The sequence below is a fragment of the Stegostoma tigrinum genome, chromosome 11, assembly GCF_030684315.1.
Source record: "Stegostoma tigrinum isolate sSteTig4 chromosome 11, sSteTig4.hap1, whole genome shotgun sequence".
Classification (NCBI taxonomy): Eukaryota; Metazoa; Chordata; class Chondrichthyes; order Orectolobiformes; family Stegostomatidae; genus Stegostoma; species Stegostoma tigrinum.
The window spans coordinates 60,459,423-60,480,907 of NC_081364.1; the positions used below are offsets into that span (position 1 = coordinate 60,459,423).

The window sequence follows — 21,485 nt, forward strand, 5'->3', positions numbered from 1 at the left end:
CATTGGGCACATCTTGGTAAACTTACATCAGAACATCTTGGTAAAATTAAAGAGAACAGTCCCGTAGTCTCGTCTAGAAACAACCTAACGAAGTCATGCTCACTGAAACATATCTTCAAGCCAATGTCTTCGACTCTCCATCAGTACATCTGTGTATATGCTGGCCTACTAGAAAATTAAACAACTAACAGGAGGAGGGTCCTCACTGATGGGCGAGTACAGACATCAGTACAGAAGTCGAGGCTGAAGTATTGCAATCACGTTCACCCAGAAGAGTAAAGGGAAACATCATCTCTTCTCCTGAGGTCTTCACAATCAAAAGATGCCAATCTTCAGTCATTTCAATTCACTTCTAATAACAATGTCCTGGGCCCAACCATCTGCTTCGTCAATGACCTTCACTCAGTCATGAGGTCAGAAGTAGGGTAGCTCAGTGATGTGAAATCGTCACTTTTGAAACAGCCCATACCTCAAGTTGAAAGGCCTGGAAAATATCCAGAACTTGACTGTTAAGTGGCACTGAAGGGTCAACCAATGGCCATCTCCAACTGGAGAGAATCTAAATGTTTACCTGGAGGCCTTCATTGACCAGAAACTGAATTGGGCTAGCTATATTCGGGAGGACAATGGTCTAGTGGTATTAATGTTGGGCTATTACTCCAGACACCCAGGTAATGTTCTGGGGATCTGGCTTCAAATCTCACCACAGCAGATAGCAGAATTTGAAATGCCAAAAATCTCAAATTAAGAGTCTAAAGGGTAAGTGTGAATCCTTTGCTGATTTTTGGGAAAATCCCACCTGGTTCCTTTAGGGAAGGAAACAGCCATCCTTACCCAGCCTGGCCTACACGTGACTTCAGACCCATAGCAGCCATCAATGTGATTGACGCTTAACTGCCCCCTGTGCAGTTAGTGATGGGCAATAAATGCTGGCCTAGCCAGTGATGCCCTCATCCTGTGAATAAAAAAAGTGCAGGTCAGAGCCCAGGAACTCTCCTGGGAGTAACTCACCTCCAGACTCCCCAAAACCTGTTTACCATCTACAAGGCTGATGGAATGCTGTCCAGTTGCCTGAATGGGTCCAGCTCCAGTGACAAGCAATCACCCATCCACTGCCTTCTACATTCACTCACTCAACCAGCAGTGCATGGCAACTGCTTGCCAAGAAACAAAAACAGAAATTGCTGGAGAAACTCAGCATGTCTGGCAGGCAGCTGTGAGGAGAGAAAATGGAGTTAACATTTTGAGTGCAGTGATGCTTCTTCAGAACAGCTTGTGAAGGCTCCTTTTGACAGCACCTCCTTAATCCACAGCCTTTAATCAGATGGAATGACAAGTGCAGAACAATGGGACGGCTCTAGGCCTGAAACGTCAGCTTTTGTGCTCCTGAGATGCTGCTTGGCCTGCTGTGTTCATCCAGGCCCACACTTTGTTATCTCGGATTCTGCAGCATCTGCAGTTCCCATTATCTCTGATCACAAGATGAGGATTTTATTGTTTCCATTTGACATGGCTTGCTCAAATGGGTTTTGGATCTCAATAGTCAGTGCAGGAACTCCAGGACCTCATAAAGTATAAAATAAGTGATTTCTGTCTGACGAATAATCCTTTTTTCACTAATAGCCCCTTCCCTGTTGCAGTTGATTTTCTCTCCCTGTTTTTCACTCATTAGTCTTGTCATCTGTCTTGTTCCTCCCAAGCTTTCAATAAACTAATTTTTTTTACCCCCAAAGAGTATACTTTAGTCATAAAACATCTAAAACTACTTTCCAAAACATAACAACTCGACTTTCTATAAAGTGCAATAATATTCAATTTTTCTCCAGAGTGTGTTGCACTCTCGTTTGCCTCAATGTGACATTTGCTCTCTGCGCTCAATGATGAGCATATAGCCCAAGGGGTCATGAGATTCAAATTGTCTCCACTCGTTTGATGTACAATGATTTCTGAGAGAGGATGCACTTCACAGTTTAAGATGGAAACCCTCCTTTGCTTCTCCTATTGTGATTGCCTCCAGGGCTGTGTATGGACTGACGGTCCCTCCTCTTTTTCCTCCTCTGTTTTCTGACATCCTTGAATTCTCCTTTGTTGCAAATGAGTCTGAAAGGGTTAATACTGAGGAGTGCCGTAAGCTCCACCTGATATGTTATCGTTATATGGGCTTGTGGGCAGAAACAGCTTAGCACCTCAAAGGAGACAGACCGAACATCTGGTGCCCCTCAAAGTCTCTGGAATACTGTCTATCATTATCAGTGTAATCTGTAATTAGTAGTTATGGATTCATAGAGTCACAGAGCACAGAAACAGACCCTTTGGTTCAACCAGCCCATGTCAACCATGTTCCCTAACTAAACTCATCCCACCTGCCTGCACTTGGCCCATATCCCTCCAAACCTTTAGTACTTAACCAAATATCTTTCAGAAGTTGTAACCATTCCCACATCCATCACTTCCTCTGGAAGTTCATTCCATACATGGACTTCTCTCTGTGTACAAAAATGTCGGTTTTAAATCTTTCTCCTCTCACCTTAAAGATATGCCCCGCTAGTCTCATAATCCCCCACCCTAGGGAAAAGACACCTGCCATTCACCTTATCCATGCACTTGATGATTTTATAAACATCTATAAGAACACCCCTCAACCTCCTACACTGCAATGAAAAATGTTCCAGTACAAACAGTCTCTCCTTATAATTTAAGCACTCTATTCTTGGCAACATCCTGGTAAATTTTTTTTTCAACCCTCTCCAGTTTAACAATATCCTTCCAAAACAGGGAGACTAGACACAGAACTCCAGAAGAGGCCTCACTAATGTCCTATATAATCTCACCATGATGTCCCAACCCCTGTACTCAAAGGTCTGAGCAATGAAGACGAGTTTGTTTAATGCCTTCTTAACTGCATCTATGTGTAATACAAACTTCAAAGAATTTTAGACCTGAACCCCTGGATCTCTCTTCTACAACTCTACCCAAGGTCCTACCATTAGCTATTTAAGTCCTGCCCTTGTTTTAGTAAAATGCAATACCTCACATTTATCTAAATTAAACTCCTTCTGCCACTCCTCAGCCCATTGACCCAATTAACATGCAATGAATGATTTCTGGTTAACTACAAGTCTTTAGGAAGTGGTTTAGCTCACCACCCAGTAGACTAGAGAGTTTACTGCACTTAAAAAGGTTGGGGGCAGTGAACCTTCATCACGAACAGCAGTTCATGCAGCATTGTGAGTTGGAACACCACCCTATTCCATCTTCAGTATTAAACTTACAATTCTTGCTATCAAATCCCTCCTAACACTGGCATTTACTCGACAATGTGGAAAATTGCCCAGGTGTGTCCTGTACATAAAAGCTAGACAAATCCAACCTGATCAATTAGCAACCCATCAGTCTACACTTGATTTATCAGTAAAGTGAGAGAAGGGATTGTTGATGGTACTATCATGGAATACTTGCAAAGGAATAACCCGTTCACTGACAGACGTTTCGGGTTCTGATAGGCCCACTCAGCTCCTGGCCTTATTAGAGTCATGGTCCAAACACGGACAAAAGAGCTGAATTCCAGAGTTGAGGTGAGAGTGACAGCCCTTGACATCAAGGTTGCATTTGGCTGAGTGTGGCATCAAGGAGCCCTAGCAAAACTGGAATCAATGAGTATCGGGGAAAACTGTCTCCTGGTTGGAGTTATAACTGGAAGGTGGTTTTGGTAATTGAAGGCCTGTCATCTCAGCTCCATGACTTCCCTGCAGGAGTTCCTCAATGTAGTGTCCTCAGCCCAAACATCTTCAGTTGCTTCATCCATAACCTTCCCTCCATCATAAGGTCATGAGTTAGGATGTTTGCCAATGATTGCGCAATGTTCAGCACCGTTCATGACTCCTCAGATACTGAAGCAAGCTGTGTCCAAATGCAACAAGAACTGAAAAATATTTCAGGCTTGGACCGGTAACATTTGCACCACACAAAGACAGGCAATGATCATCTCCAACAAGAGAGAATCTAAGGAATGACCTTTGGCATTCAATGGCTTTATGATTGCTAAATCCTGCATTGTCCTGGAATTGGACTGGACAAGCCACACAAATAATGTAGCTTCAAGAGTCTAGGAATCTGCAGCAGGCTACTCATTTTCTGACTCCCCAAAGCCTCTTCACTATCTGCAAGGCATGAGATAGGAGTGTGATGGAATACTCCCCACATGACTGGATGGGTGCGGCCCCAACAACACTCAAGAAGCTAGACACCATCCAGGCCACAGCAGCCCCCTTGATTGGCATTCCACACATTATCTTCAACATTCACCCATTCACTGATGTATAGTGGAAGCATTATTTACCATCTATAAGAGGCACAGCAGTGACTGGCGAAGCTCACTTTATCCAAACTCATAATCTCTACCAACTAGGAGGTCAAGGATGCATGGGAAAAGCAACATCTGCATGCTCCCCTCAAAAGTTACACATCATCCTGACTTGGACATATGTTGCAGTTCCTTCACTGTCAATGGAGCTCCCTTTCCAACAGTCTTGTGGTTGTCTCTCCACCTCAATGTGCTCAGTGGTTTGAGAAGGCACTTTGTCAGGAGCAATTAGGGATGGGCAATGCATAGAGGCCCAGCTCATGGTGCCCACATCCCATGAACAAATGGAAAAGAGGACTTACAGGGGAGTTCTCCAAGAAATCCTGGTCATCCCTCACCAAAGCAGATTATTTGGTCATTAATACTTCGATGTTCATGGAATCTTGCTCTGTGGAAATGGGCAGCCACACTTCCTACTTTACAACAACGCCCACATATCACAAGGTGCTATATGAATGCAAATTATTTCATTCCATGGCCCAAAATTGGTGATTATATTTCTGTCTGGGTGTACAGGATCATGTTCAGCTGTGAGATTCCCTGCTCTCACCTACCTGTTGCCCTTTGGGCTCAGACGTGGAAGGTGCCAAACTGAGTCACTCAAGTGCAGAATGATATGTAACACAGATGACTCAACATGTCCAGGGGGAACAGGAAGGGAACAGGAGTGTGGGTTGTTGAATGTACTGGTTAGAAAACTACAACACCTATACAATGTGCAGAGGAAATCAAACTGGATAATTGGGAATTGTTGACTTTGTTACATCTTTCACTTTGAGCTTATCTGGCATTTGCAACTTCTTGCTCAGGAAAATGTTCAAAATGCAGAATTTGTGACAGAATTGCTCTCTATCCAGAACCTACTGCTCGCCTGTTTATTTTTTAGCCTCTAAATCCCATTTAATTCTATGGAGGATTATAATTGTATATTCATTGCATGAGTGACAGCTGCTGATTTATTCTAAGGACTCAGTTCCACTGCTTAATTCTGTCTTTTTCTTGTCTGTATTGTGATGCCTGCTGTATTGAATTCAGTTTTTTTTTTAATAAACTCATTCCTTCAGATGTTGAACATGTGTTTGCTGCAGGGTTGCTCAGATCTCTTCTTCAGTTCCAGTATTCCTTCTCTTAAGCTTTCCTTGAGATCTTTGAAACGATTAGACAAGTTGATAAAGTAAATAGAAATAATACATTTCCTCTTGCAGGGTGGTGCAGGAAATGGTGGAAAATCCTTAAATTGAATGCCAAACTGTTCGAGGGTGACATTGGGAAGCACTTCCTTACATTAACGCTTGTGGATGTTGGAACTCTCAAGAGACTTCCAAGGCCAGGCAGTCAACTGGAAATTTCAAAACAAAGATTGACAGATTTTTTGTTAGGCAAAAGAGCTACAGAACCCAGTGGTTAGTTGCAGGTCGACCATGATCTCATTGAAAACAGAACAGAGTTGAGGGGCAAATCTTCTTAAGGGGGGACAGACTGTAAAAGTATCAACAGTTATTAATTAAGTGGCCACCTCTCATTCTGTAAACCTTGCTGAGTGAATCAATTGTTTAACTGAGGTACACCAGTGCTTCTCCCAGTCCCCATCCTCACCCCTACACATTCACAGCAAGGGGCACGGCTGAGCAATCACCTCAGAAAACCCTAGCTGGTCAGCTCCATTGCCTTGCCCAGGCAATTTGAGACTGTCTGTCACCACACCAGGTGAGTTCATATTAATTTTTAAGAGGCAAAGACTTCAGCCACTTTGTGCATTAACGTGGGAATGTTTAATATGGTGGTTAGTATTCAGTTACACTATAGAACAAGGGAATTGAGAAAAAGCCAAAGCCGATATCTAACTCATTTTTTGCCGTTCTGGTAGTTGCCTGACAACATTAAAATGGAATTGTTAATCCCATGTGAAGCGTATTTCAATATTGTCAAAATATTATACTTTATTAAATCTATTAATCTTGGACACATTAGGACAATTCACAAGATTACTGATTTAAATGGAGAGGAATGTGTACACTGTATGAGGCGAGATTCATTGGCAAGTGGACTCAGCTTTGTAGAGGTTTTGTAATGGAGATTGCACCAGTTGGATGATGACTGACAGTTCATTGCCAAGCTACGTGTGACTTTTAAACTGGGTATGTTGATGCTAATTGGACAAGGCTGTGCCCTGAGTAAATAAATATTGAATTAAACTAGAAATTACATGCTTAAAACTATTCTCCTGAAGCAGAAGAAAGGACACCAAGGAAACTGTTTTGAGGTCAAAAGCTGGTTCATTTTGGATTGGGAACAGAGAAACTTTCTGGGATCTACTGAAAAAGAAGACAGCACGGTGGCTCAGTCGTGAGCACTGCTGCCTCACAACACCAGGGACCTGGGTTTTATTCCAGCCTCGGGTGATTGCCTGTGTTGAGTTTGCACATTCTCCCTCTGTATATGTGGGTTTCCTCTGGGTGCTCCGGTTTCCTCCCACAGTCCAAAGGCATACTGTTTAGATGGATTGGCCATGCTAAATTGCCCATGGTGTTTAGGATTAGGTGGGTTACAGCGGAAAAGGGTAGGGATGGATGAGAGTGGGATATTCTTTGGAGGGTCAGTGTGGACTTGTTGGGCTGAGGGGTCTGATTTCACACCTGTGTATATATAAATATTTAAGCTTTTCCTTTCGGGTAAATTCAGACGAGACCAAATACAAAGTTTTCACACTCTCCTGCTTGTCTGTCAGACCACATAGGCATTGAGCTTGGAGGAGGGGACACAGTCAGAACTCCATTGCAGTAGGCCCATGTTGAAAACTCTCCCTTAGTGCGTGACAGCCGACAGAGAGATACCAGGGACAGTATCAGCACATCAGAGGGTGATTGGTGTAGATTGGACATTGACAAGGCAATGTTAGGACAAAGTCATAAATTATACTATGCATTGGTCTTAAAATATTTGATGGCGGACTGATGGTTAGAGATTCATTGTACTCTTGACATCTTCTGCGGGATAGTTTAATGGTACAGCTTGTCATGAATGATCAACTTTTATAAAGCAGATCCCAACAAATTCCTGTCCTCTTGTTACAAAATTAACGCAAATCTTTTCATCTGCGTTCATTCTTCCACATATAATTGCATGTTTTAAGATATTTTTAATTTCTAGTTGAGCACAACATGCTGTAATTAAAATATGCATCTATATCTATTGTTTGTATACACATTAATTGCTGAGTTAATAATTTCATTTTGATTTTGTCAGGTGAGTACCAGAACAGTGGAAGGCAAATTAGATGAACTTTGGCTTTTTCTCAATTCCCGTGATCTTTCACAATATGACCTAACAATATTGGAATCTTTTAATTCTGCGTTTATCTTGTTAAAAAAAAATCCTATTTTGTCAATAGGTAAATCCCCTTCTAAACTACTGCCATCGTCTATGTGTTGTTCCAAATTTCGGAAGTGTTGGTATCATATTCAACTGCTCAGATTAATACTACCTGGAGCAGATTTATCTCGGGGAAACAATCGAGGGTTTAAAAAGGCAGTGACAGAGGTTCATTGAGGGTCTCCTGCAAATGTGACCACTTGCAGCTGGAGTTCTGTTTGCATGTCGGAGGCTCTGCTGTGGTTTGAGGTTGGGGGCTGCTGTTTATGTTAGTCAGGGCCCTTACCTACTCCCCCCATCCCCACAGGTGAGGCTCCTGCTCACTGTGGAGGGAGGAAGAGAGAGGGGAGGTGTTAGAAGGTTGGTTGGGGGGGCACCTCTCTCTGTCTCAGTGCTGACCAAGTGCAATCGTTATCGCAGAGAGTGGGTGTAGAGAGCCCAGGCTCTTCGGTCGGAGGACGGTACAGCCAAACCGTGGAGCCTGAGCACAAGTGCGCAGAGAAGAGCCGCTCCTTTTGCTCCTCTTACACTGAGCTCGACATCTGCCGGATCCGGCAGCCTCCCCCGCCGCCCCCCCCCCTTCCCGCTCCCAGCCGAGATGCCGGGCTGGAGGAAGAGCTTCACTTCATGTCTGCAGAAACTGCACGATGATGGTAGGGATTCTCGTCCTGAAGGTGCAGAGGGATGGATGGATGGATGGATGAGACTGCTTTTTTTTTTGTGCGGGCAACTCTGAACCCGGAGCCGAGAGCGTGTGCATCTTTGCCGGGTTGAAGTGGGTGGTGGATTCCCCGCTATCCGCTTGAGCTCCGTTGTTACATCTTGCTGTGCACACACACACATATTTGTGTGTGTGCGTGTGTGTGTATGTATTGAGTTGATCAGAGGGTTCATTTAAAAAGTGTAGATTGTACGTTTGTTTTTTTTAACCCTTGATCATTGTGAAATAATGACCCTTGGCATTTACTAGGCTGTTTTAAAATGTGCAAATAACAGTAAATATGTATTGTTGATTCCAGAATGCTGTATTTATGATGAGCAGGCTGCAGTGTGATGGGATTCTGTTTATGTTACAATATTATAGACACGTGTGCGTCTAACGGGGTTGTTTGGTGCCTGGACACAATGCTGAATAGAGTTTTTTTGCTTAGAAAAGGACCCTGCATTAACCTGATTTAAAACCAAACGTCTTCCTTTGAAATAACAACTAGAGAGAGAGAGAGAGGAGGGGATATCGCCCGGAGATTTGTGGAGTTAGTTCGGGTCAGTCACATTCAAGTTGCAACTGGACTGCCCGGGAGATGTGGAAAGGGAATGGAGCTGCTGTTCTAGGATGCTCTGTCTTGCTTGTTTGCACCGAGATGCAATTCGTACCCAGTTCAAATCCTACAGAGTGCAAAATGCCCATTAGGTCTGTCTGATGTTAAGGACAAGCCCTGAGGGTTAATCATTGCCACAGCAGCGTTCTCTGTCCCGCTGATTGACGTGTATGTCACTTTAAGCTGTTAAGAAATCCACAGTCAACAATTCCATCTGTTCTGAAGGAATCTGTAAACCCAGTCTTTGTCTTCCTCTGAAATGTGACCAGATTTGCTGGGATTAGGGAGGAATGATGCAGAATTTTACATCGGTGGTCGCTCTGGCAAGTTGCTATTGGATTAACCCCCAAGCCCCCACTCACATCATTCACACTCTCCTGAGTCATCATCTCATCCCTGCCATCCCCCATTTCTGCAGAATGCACCCTCGGGGTAGGGGAAACCGGGTGTGAAACCTTGCAATGTGACTGCGCACTGGCCATCAGCGCTGTGCATAGTGTTCTCTGGGATGAGCTCAGACTGGATGGGGGCAATGCTTGAGATTGAGTGGCGTTCCTGTTTTTTTTCTTGTTTAAATAATGCAGTGTGCAGTTACATCAGGCCATGCTGCACTCATTTGGTAAGCAAGGGCCAGGTGTTATCAGATGCGGGGGCTATAGTAGACCCCAGTTTTGGGAAGCGCATGGTCTGGCCTTAAAGCCATGGAATGCTCCAGTCGGTTGGACTTTGAAGTACCATGGTGCTTGGCAGATAACGTTTTTGTGGGTTTTCTGACATTATAGGAGCCTTGCTCCTTCTGCATTGCTGTGGTGGGGAAGGGACCATTGCCCATTTGTGCAAGCTGTCTTTGGAGAGCTGATCTGGAAAGAGATGCAGTGTTTTTTGTCAAGGTTCATGCTCATCAGCTCTGCACAGCTTCACAGTGCAGATGCCATGCTCTCTTGGCTGTTCCCAGGGGTATACACTGAGATGAACACGAGTCGCAGCCAGAGGATGGTCAGCTCAGTGAAAGGCACTCTTTGCTTTACCTGAAATGTGCTGGCCTTCCGTTGCAAAGAGCTGAGTGCAGCAGACTGGATATTGCAAAGTGCAGGCTATACACTGAAGGATTATATTAAAGCTTCAAGTGGCTGCCAGCAGGTTTCAGTGGGGAAGGTCACTTTCCAAAGTGCTTCTGCCATTGTAGAACCATTGGAATTGCCAGTGGAAACCTGATTGACATGAAATTAACATCAAGCATGCAACTTTGGGTGTAATGAGGCAACTCCATTTCAGAACTGTCTTTAAAGGAACTAATCTTTCTGTTAGTCAACTTAAACTTCTCTATAATGCACTTTTACATTTTATTTATAAATTCACAATTTGGAAAATCGAGGCTGGGTCGTTAAGTATGTTCAAGATTTTTAATCAGTGAGGAATCAAGGGTAGTGGGGAAAAGGCAGGGAGGTGGACTTGAGACTGGCTCTGAGCTGAGTTTCCCATCTCAGGCTCATGAAGAACTAAGAGGCAGATACTGAAGAATGGGCTTTGCTTAACATGCCTCTCAAAGAATGCCTCTCCCACCCTCTCTATCAGACCTGAAGGTAATGGGAGCAGAAACAGGCCATTTGGCCCAATGACTCTGTTCTACCCTTCAAGGAGATCAGGGTGTCAAAGTGAGGACCTCCTCGCCTTTCTTGCTGATGGCCTCTCCACTGAAAGACATGGGCTTCACCAAGGCCTTCAGTGAATGATACCATCCACCCTCTCCCTCAAAAAAGTGTGAACTGTCCAGGATCACAATAGGATCTAGGCTAATGGGATATTTTTAAGGTAAGTCCACTCCTTAAAGTTTAATTTATTGGTTCTTCATGGGCCTAAGGTGGAAAACTGAGCTGAGAGCCATGGGAATGATGGGTCTCAACCTTATGATTCTCAATACATCAGTTTTCATTTTGATCAATTCTCATCTGACAACTGGAAATTCAGTGCCTGTTTGTAATGATAGAAGGGCTGTGATGTGGAGATGGGCTCTGTGGGAACATATCACTTCACGGCAGCAAAGGAGGGAAGCTGAGATACCCAATATATGTTTCCAGGAGGCTAAAAGAAATACTTCGAATATACAACAACTATAAAAAAAATTGAGAATACTTAATACCCTCTCGTATTTATAGTGCATAGCTGGCCTGTCACACCAGAAGCATTGTGTGTAAATTTCTTCTGTCAACACTTCAAAGAAGTGCATAATAAGTAAAAGGTTGACATTCAACAAAGGACCCAGAATATCTACAGTCTCAGTGAACTGAGTAACAAAGGCAGAGGAGTGTGATACCGTTCACTTCAGAATAACCTTAGCTAAGGCACACGTTTAAGAAACAAAAGCAGTTGTGGCCTGACAAGAAATTAAACCCTGATTGTGGGGTCTAGGCCCGAAACGTCAGCTTTTGTGCTCCTGAGATGCTGCTGGGCCTGCTGTGTTCATCCAGCCTCACATTCCATTACCCTGATTGTACCGTGTTTATTTAACAGCCGTCAGACTTGAGTTGAAGGGATAGAGTTCCACGCAGCAGGACACACCTCTCTCACACTGCGCCCGTTTTGAGCACCATTTTAACTGACTTCTAACGCCCAGCACATATATTTGTGTCAGCCTGGTTCGGTCAGCCCAATTTTACTGCTGAAACATTGCATTATTGTTTAAGCCCCAATCCAAGAGTTCAGCAAGTAATCACACTCAGCGAAGCGCTTAGGCTGACCAGGAGGCTTGGTTTGATGTGCATGTATTTTGGGTCAAATGTTAACTGAGGTTTTGTCTTCCTGTGCACATGAACTTAAAAGACCCCAGGCTGCTGCTCAAAGAGCGATTGAGTTCTCTCCTTGTATACCGGGAACCACTTACACCTTAACCACTGCCACCACATAGATGTTAACCCATCATTTATCCATTGGCTACTCGTTCACAAATTGCCTGCTGCATTCGCCTACAGAACAGCCGCTGTGGTTAGAGACATAGAGATTCTAGGAGACAAACCCATCCACTTTGTCTAGGATCATCCTGGTAGTCACTCGACACTATAATGTACTTGTCAACTGATCATGCTAATCAATTCATCTATCAGTAGTTAGTCTACTACATGAGGTGAGGAAGGCCCCAATGTTGAAGAGCTTTGGGACGTGTATGCCCCAGGGCACATGTTCCTCCCAAGTAATGCATGCTTTGTCTCAACTTCCTTAAACACCGTATCCCCAAATATTCATTTTCTGAAAGAAATCCATCTCATTTGTATTTCTTAATGGACAGTTTTGATTTACTGCTCCGCAAGCCCGAGTCTCCAGTCCTGCTCTATAGACGCATTAAAAAAAAACTCCTCAGAAAATAATCAGTTAGTCGAGAAACACTTTTTTTGTGAAGTTCTGAAGGCATGAAAGTTGCTCTTATGAGTGGATGTGTTTTCTTTGTTCCTGATCAGCTCCAAGTGTTGCAGGCACCTTGCAGCAGCCGTGATTGGGAAATAAATGCCGTCTTGCTGGTCACGTATCAAAGCAGTTATTTTCATGAAAGAAGGAAGACTTAAGTCATTAGGAGTTTGAAATTTGCCAGCTTGTGAATTAAATCAGAACTTGTGACGAATTGTATTTGCCTATTTTGAGCAATGATGTCAAAGGGGTGGGGTGGTCAACATTTAACCATTACAAAGTTAGCCGTAAGCTAATCATGAGCAGTGCTGCAGGGAGTACGTAAAGCATTCATTTATCCTGTGGCCTGATTTTTCCAGGACATCCCCAAACAATTTATGCCCATTGAGATGAAGTCACTTGTTGCATAGCAAGGTCCCGTGATAAATGAATGCCAAGATAACATGTTTTCACTGATGTTCACTGAGACCAGAAGAATTCCCTTCTGAACTATCTTCTGTACTAACGGAGAGCTGAGAGCAAGAATTCAAAGAGAACCAACTCCCCACTGATTTCCCTTGTCTTATTTTTTAATTAGAGTTGTTGGTAATCAGGCCATTTTTATTGTGCTCCTTATATCAACAACTTGCTAATTAAAAATTTATAATGGATTTTCTTTTGGCAATTAATTTGTGTCAGGGCAGAGTTCGCGTCTCCAGGCAGCATCCCTTTCTGATTCATTGATATCGCAAAGAACATAAAGCACAGCAGCAGACCGCTCAGCCCAACTTGTCTGTGCTGTACTCCGCCCGAGTTACCAGCCCTCCTGGATAATAAAATGTGAGGCTGGATGAACACAGCAGGCCAAGCAGCATCTCAGGAGCACAAAAGCTGACTTTTCGGGCCTAGATCCTTCATCAGAGAGGGGGATGGGGAGAGGGAACTGGAATAAATAGGGAGAGAGGGGGAGGCGGACCGAAGATGGAGAGTAAAGAAGATAGGTGGAGCGAGTATAGGTGGGGAGGTAGGGAGGGGATAGGTCAGTCCAGGGAAGACGGACAGGTCAAGGAGGTGGGATGAGGTTAGTAGGTGGCTGGGGGTGCGGCTTGGGGTGGGAGGAAGGGATGGGTGAGAGGAAGAACCGGTTAGGGAGGCAGAGACAGGTTGGACTGGTTTTGGGATGCAGTGGGTGGGGGGGAAGAGCTGGGCTGGTTGTGTGGTGCAGTGGGGGGAGGGGATGAACTGGGCTGGTTTAGGGATGCAGTAGGGGAAGGGGAGATTTTGAAACTGGTGAAGTCCACATTGATACCATATGGCTGCAGGGTTCCCAGGCGGAATATGAGTTGCTGTTCCTGCAACCTTTGGGTGGCATCATTGTGGCAGTGCAGGAGGCCCATGATGGACATGTCATCTAGAGAATGGGAGGGGGAGTGGAAATGGTTTGCGACTGGGAGGTGCAGTTGTTTGTTGCGAACTGAGCGGAGGTGTTCTGCAAAGCGGCCCCCAAGCGGTCCCTTTACCAGCCCTCCTGTCCAGTTTATGTCAGCATTTCCACACACATTTTTATTCCTTTTTCTTTCAAGTAGTCATCCAATTTTCTTCCGAAAGCATCAAAGTTATTTTTCCAATTCCCACAATCACTTTGATGGCAACCTACACTCGCTCAGTATTGTGATTTCTCGTGATCTTCCTACTGGTTGCTGACTAACTGGTATGTTTTGCCCCCTTGTTTTGGATTCTCCCATGAGGGGTAAGCATCCTTCTACATCTACCCTGCCTAGTCCATTCATAAATTTTAAAAGTCTATCAGTGAGTGCATTCATATAGCCATACAGCACAGGAACAGACCATTCAGTCCAACTCGTCCATGCTGACCAAGTTACCCAAACTGAACTAGACCCACTTGCCTGCATTTGTCCAAATGTTTTTTAAATGTTGTAACTGAGCCTTCTTCCTTCTGTAGGAAAGAGGTCCCGCCTGTCAGTCTTTCTCAGCTGTGGGACTGTTCTCGTAAACTTTCTGTGCTCTTTTTCCACTTTGTTTTAGCACGGAGACTAGAATGGTACACACCACTCCCAACTGCAACGTGATTGAAATTTTCTGCAAGTTTAATATAACCTCACTACTTTTGAGTGCTATTCCCCTGGGAAGTGAATCCCAGTGCTTTGTTAGTGTTTGTAATAGCTTTGCTGACCCATGACACAGCTTTGAACTATTTATTTACCTGAATCCCTCGATGTTTTCGTTGGTCTTCCACATTCAGTTTCTTGTTTTTCAAAATATAAATGCTGATTCTAATTTTGTATTGGGTGTAGAACAGAGGGACCTAGGAGTTCAGGTAGATAATTCATTGGAATTTGCCTAACAGGTAGACAGGGTGGTTAAGAAGGCATTTAGCATGCTTACCTTCATTGCTCAGACCTTTGAGTACAGCAGTCAGGACTTTATGCTGAGGTTGTAAAGGACCTTGGTACTACATTCTGTAGTACTGTTTGCAGCTCTGGTATCCCTGTTACGAGAAGGATATTATTAAGCTGGAGAAGGTTCAGAAGAGATTTACCAGGATGTTGAACAGAAGTTGCTGGAAAAACACCCTTCCTCAGTCACCAGACTTGAAATGTGAACCTTGATTTATTTTTTCCTTCATAGATGCTGCCAGAGCTGCTGAGCTTTTCCAGCAACTTCTGTTTTTGTTCCTGATTTACAGCATCCTCAGTCATTCTGGTTTTTTACCAGGATCTTGCTGGGGATGAAAGGTTTGAGCTATAAGGAGAGGCTGGCACTTCTTTCACTGTAGTGTAGGAGGTTGAGGGGTGACCTCATATGCGTTTATAAAATCATGAGGGGTATAGATAAGGTAAATGGCAGGTGTCTTTACCCTAAGGTGGGGGCTTTCAAGACTAGGGGACACATTTTTAAGGTTCAGAGGAGAAAGATTTAAAGAAGACATGAGGGGCAATTTCTTTTTACACAGGGAGTGGTTTGTGTGTGGAATGAACTTCCAGAGGAAGTGGTGGATGCAGGTACAGTTACAACATTTAAAAGACATTTGGATAAGTACATGAATAAGAAAGGTTATGAGGGATATGGGCCAGGAGAAGGCAGGTGGGACTGGTTTGGTTTGGGATTATGGTCAGCATGGTCTGCTTGAAGCACCGTGTCTATTTCTGTGCTGTATGTGTTGCACTGAATGGTGTTAGAGTTCATTACATTTTAAACCTCATGCCTTCTTGCTTTGTATTGCATCCATCCCCCAGAGTTAAATTCGTGCCCAGTTTGAAATAAAATATGTAACTGTGTGACCTACCCATCATGAACTGACTGTTCATATTCCCACAGTAATGTGTGGATGTAATGTTTTCATGATGGACTTCTGTTGTGATCCCTTCCAACAGATGTGGAGGGAGGCAGCTGAAATGAGCAATGCAAGAATGACGGCAAAAGAGTAGTTATGATTGAAGACAGTGAACGTGGCTGTGAATGAAATTATTTACGTCAACCCAGACTTGATTAACATCTCATAAACCGATTTGTTTAACCAGTTTTAGGCCTTATCTATGCAGTTCCGGTCACCACACTACCAGAAGGGCATGGATGCTTTGGAGAAGGTGCAGAGAAGATTTACCAGGATGTTACCTGGTCTGGAGGGTAGTAGTTATGAGGAGGGGTTGGATAAACTCGGCTTGTTTGCGCTGGAAAAACGATAGCTTGGGCGGGTGGGGGGGAGGGGGGGAGCGACCAGATGGGGTTACAAGAGGGTTCAAGGCGAGAGAGGTTATGTTTGGGGAGAAGTACGGGGAGAACTTTTCACACAGTGGGTGGTGTAGGACCTAGAATGCACGCCAGTGGAGATGGTGAAGACAGACATGTTAGCAGTGGTTAAAGGGTATCTTGATAGACACTTGAACAAGAGGTGAAAGGAGGGATAGATACTGCACATGGGCAGGATGTAGTGGTTCTAACTAAGAATTGGCTATAGGCACAGGTTTGATAGGCTGAACGGCCTGTTCCTTGTTGTACTGTTCTTTGTTCTCATGGAAACACTGAAAACTTTGAGGAACAACGAAGGCTCACAGAATTTGTACATTTAGGATAAGCTTTAGGATCCTTGGGCATGTGCACTCGGTCATGGTTATCTCGTCGCTATCCATGCTGCGTTATTCGAGTTGTTCCTTAGCCGATGGTTCAGTTTTCCTATGCTGTGAGTTAACATGCTTTCTTGTTGCTGTGACCTCTCTGTTTTTAAGTAATTTGACAATTCGAAGATTTTTTAGTGCATTAAGAAAGCAAACACTTAATCATGAGGAGTGGACAGTATTGGTTCAGCTCAGGATTGAAGGGTTTGTGAATGTTACCAGTGTTGTGGCCCCAGGGTATGTTTATCCAGTTAGTTCACCAGGGCTTGGTTAGTTGAGTTGGTCAATGTGTAATGTGGAACGATAAGTGGCAAAGATTTACTCGCTGTGCTCACTGTAGCAGTTAACAGCGGTTTACTTCCTTGCTTTAACCCATACCCGATGCAGAATGGAGAGACCCTTGAGTTATGTAACCACTTGTCCCTCTGTCTCTATTTGCCTCTGATCTCCTGAAGACATTTGCTAGTAAATCTTATCAGTTTCACAAACTGTCAGTATGTGACAAAAATGGCAATATTTACCCTGCACTTTAAATGGAAGAGATCTTGACTATTTAGACCAGAAAAACTGTCCCTCCTTGAGACATCAAAATGGCAGCTCCTACAGTCTTAGCTATGAGACTAAGGCTGCTTGCCTTGAATCAAAAAATCAATTACATTAAGGGCATTTCAAACATTTGTAAATAGACTCTGTCAATTTCATGTTGCATTGAGTCGAATGGCCAAATCCTGATGATCATTTTTACGGTCCCCATCAGCACCTCTCTTGATGATCTGTAACTTCAAACAGTCAGTGCAGGAATTAGGTGAACACTACTTCTGGTGGGCAACAAGATTGCAAACATCTGAAAGAGATTTCAAGACGTGTCGTCCTGCTACATACTTGGTTACTCCTTGTGTCAAGACTTCTCATGCTGCATTATGGCACTTAATGACTTATCTGGTTTGTTTTCATTCCCCCGTAAGTAATTCTGTTTACAAGGTGATCTGATTAATAGATTTGTTCACTATAAAGAGCGTGGCTGATACAGTTTGCTTACAACAGTGGTGTGGAATGCAGCTCTAACCATGAACTCACTACTTTGCTCACTGTTGTGGCAAAATGATAGGCTGTGACTTACAGCGAATATAAAGCTTGCCTGCAAAAATAGCCTTTGCTGCAATCATGACTAAAAACAGTCTATATCCCAACACGAGGTTTGTGGAATTGTAAAGCTTCAGGTTCTTAAGCTTGAGGTCTTGAATTTGGGAAGGTGAGCCATTCTTAGAAGGTTGTGGTCTGTTTACTCAGTCAGTTACGCTGTGTCAGGTTTGGGGTATTTAAGGAGTCATGGTTGGCATAATCAGTCAGTCTAGAGTGGGTAGGGGGCTTTGGTCTTGAGGATGGGATCGGGTTTGGTGAACTTGCTCAGTCTTGGGGCATTAAGGTTGGTGTACGAATTTGGTCAGTTGCCATAGTTTAGAGATGCAGTCAATGTCAAGGTTTTAGGGTTGGGGTATCCAGTCACGTTGAGATTTTGCAGTTTGTGTATTCAGACAGGTTGAGGGTGCTGGGGTTAGTTAGGCACAGCCAGTTTTGGAACTGCAGAAGTGGCGCGTCCTTCACTTCTCATTGTGTACCTGTATCTGAATCTCTGCCTACTACCTCTTAAACCGAAGCATGGGAGCCATGGAACATGCCATCTCTGTCTCATGTTGGGATCTAGACTGGACAGTCAGAAGCTTTTTCCCAGAGTGAAAGAGTCAGTTACTAGGGGCCATGGGTTTAAGGTGTGAGAGGCAAGGTTTAAAGGTGATATACGAAGCAAGTTTTTTTTACACAGATGATGGTGGGTGCCTGGAACTTGCTGCCAGGGGAGGTTGGGGAAACAGATGCGATTGTGACTTTTAAAGGGCATCTTGACAAAGAGGATGGGAATAGAGGGATATGGTCCCTGGAAGGGTAGGGCGTTTTAGTTGTGATGGGCAGCATGTCTTTGCAGGCTTGGAGGGCTGAAGGGCCTTTCTCTATACTGTAATTTTCTTTGTTCTTTGTTCTTTCTTTGAACTGGCCTCAGAGTGTCACAGTGCATATTCATTTGTCTTTCTGTTTTTGAATGGAGGCAAATTGGTTTTGCTGAGAATTGGTGGAAAGCTACCTGTTTACGATGACTTTTGTTTTTTGATTATTCCTTTTTGGTTTTGGATGTGGGCCGCTGGTATATATTACCTGTTTGTAATTACCTTAGAGAAGCTAATGAATGAACTAGCTTCCTAAATGCAATCGAGTGGTTTGACCAGGAAGGAGACACTCGAATTGCTGTGGGTCAAGGATCACATGAAGGCCAGAGTGAGGAGGGATTTCCTTCCCTAAAGGACATCAGTGAACAAAGTGAGTTTTTCCAACTGTCCAGGAAGGTTCTCTGCTCACAGTTTCCCATCTTGTTCAGTTTTCCGCTCAAAGCTCACAAAGTGATGACCTCCACCACAGGTAGGGCAAGGAAACAAACAGGGCAGAATTGATAGGTGAAGATCACTTCTGTATTGTATGATTCTATGATTCTAAACCTGGCTTGTATCCACCCCAGCCCGAAAGGGGATTGAACGTTGTGTCGTTGGAATCAATCTGAACCTCCTGTCCTTCCAACTTAGCCAGCTAGCCCCCACCAAACTGGCCCCGGTTACTGTAGCAGTGTCCATTATTAGTTGACATTATGGCCTGGAGTTGTGGTTCAGTGTTGCGGCATTGGCTTCAGTTTTCTCTCCATTATCTCTGACATTCTCACTGCCTGCCATTGGTGTGCATTGGAAAGATGTAAGTGTTGACACACAACCTATGTGGTCATGTTGGGAATGTGCCTTTTCTGGGACATCAGGTCCTGGAGCGGAACTTGAATGTGGAGCTTCTTGGCTCAGAGGCAGTGACTTCAGTTTCTCAGTTCCTGGTATTAACTGTTTTCATTCACCTAAATCAAATTGCCTGGTCGCCGTGATGAGACTGAAACACATGTTTCCCAGCCTGCGGATTGCTAGTCAAACAACATAACCTCTACACATCTGTACCCCAAAATGTGTGCAAAATGATACTACTGTCAGACCAACAACATTGCTTTGGACCTTGTCGTTGTGTGACAGCATGTTCAGACTGGCCTCTGTTTGAAGGAACTTCCACGTAAGGCTTTTTTTGAGTTGTCTGCCTGTGATCTACCTGCAGAATGACAAGATACTGGAAGAAGCAGAATACAGGCAAGCGCTGCGCAGTGACACTCCAGAGTGTACCAGTAAATGAAATTGAATGCATATGTCAATATCCTTGGCAACTCTTAAAATAATTGCCTTGCAGCGCACTTTCACTTTATCAGTGTTTACCAGAGAGTGTGGATCTGTGGGAGTGTGGTTTCAGCCTTTATTTTAAAGCATGAAATCGCAGTAGGCCATGTGGCCTTTGGAGCCTCTCCCACCATTCAATAAGTTCATGGTTGATCTAATGTGATCCAACACTATTTTCCTGCCTTTCCCCCAAACAACCTTGAATTCCTTCCCTGATACGGGAGTGAATCCACCTCTGCATTAACCAGATTCAGTGATTCCGACCTTTATCAGTCTCTTGGGGATGGGGGGGGTGAGGCTGTTGACACTCTTGGCAGGGTGGTGGGATATGGGCATTGCTGCTTGGGCCAGCAATTTATTGCCCTTGAGAAGGTGGTGCGGAGCCACCCTCTTGAGCCTCTATAGTCCGTGTTATATTAGCTACACCCTTTGTGCTGTTAGGAAAGGAGTTCCAAGATTTTGACCCAGTCACTGCAGAGGAACAGTGATACACTTCTGAGTAAGGATGTTACTTGGAGACATGGCGATATATTTGCCTTTCCAGGTGGTAAAACCCATGAGTTCGGAATTTGCTGTCCAAGGAATCTAGGTGAGTTGCAGCAGTGCATCTTGCAGAAGGCACTTAATTCTGCCACTGTGTCAGTGGTGAAGGGAGTCAATGTTTAAGTTAGCGATTGGGATTCCATTCAAGTGGCCCGGATGGTGTCAATATCCTTGAGTGTTGATGGAGCTGCACTCATCGATTAAGTAAGGAGTACGTTCCTGGCTAGTGACTTGCAGACGGTGGCTAGGCTCTGGGGAGTCAGAAGGCCAGTTACTCAGTGCAGATTTCCCACCCTCTGACCAGCTCTTATTGTTACAGAATTTGCACATGGCTGGTCCACTTCAGTTTTTCATTGCTCATCATTAGTCCAGGGACTGTGGAGATAAGCACTCAATGAATAAAGCATACTCAATGATTCCCTTGCATTTTTATAGTTTCTCCAGTGTCTCACCATCCCTGATCAACGTGCATAACATGCGAAGCATCTAAAATACTGCAGGACTAATGGAGTTCTCAACTATTCTGTCTGTTGCCATTTTTCTAACTCAATTGCCAATCCAAATGTTTAAATATTATTCTGCCAGTAGTTTTAGTTTAGAATAATGTTGTTCTAGCTGAATTTTTCCTCCTTAGTATCTTCATGCTGTGACACATTTGTCGTTTGCAGAGAAGCAGATGCACGTGAGGAGAATAACAGCACAAAAGGCTTTTCGGCCCTTCATGCCTCGACTAACTCTTGGATAAAACTATCCAATCAGTCCCACATTCATGCCCCTGCCCAGTAGTCTGGGAAAACTTTCCTTTTCAAGCAAAAATGCTCACTTTCCGTTTGAGATGTGCAGCTGCTCGAAAGCTCTGGTGAAAAATCTGATGCACTGAAAAGGAAGATTGCATTTGTGTAGCGCCTTTCCTTGACAGCAAAAGAAAGACTCCTAAGTTGCTGTAACACAGGAGATGTGGCAACCAGTTTGCCCACAGTGTGTGCCCACGGGCGGCAACTGTGATAACAACGGGGCATCGATTCACAACTGGCAGCTGACTTTGTAGTGGATTGCAAAGAGGCAC

The 21,485-nt window shown here is 44.1% G+C and overlaps 1 protein-coding gene across 1 annotated transcript in view; it reads left to right on the plus strand.

The window, feature by feature from the left end:
* Positions 1-8,202: 8,202 nt before the first annotated feature.
* Positions 8,203-21,485, plus strand: part of grip2b (glutamate receptor interacting protein 2b) — a 538,749-nt gene continuing 525,466 nt past the window's right edge. Inside the window, exon 1 of the mRNA XM_059649483.1 lies at positions 8,203-8,388. Coding sequence (XP_059505466.1) covers positions 8,334-8,388 — 55 coding nt within the window. The 5' untranslated portion in view covers positions 8,203-8,333. The remainder of the gene's footprint in view (positions 8,389-21,485) is intronic.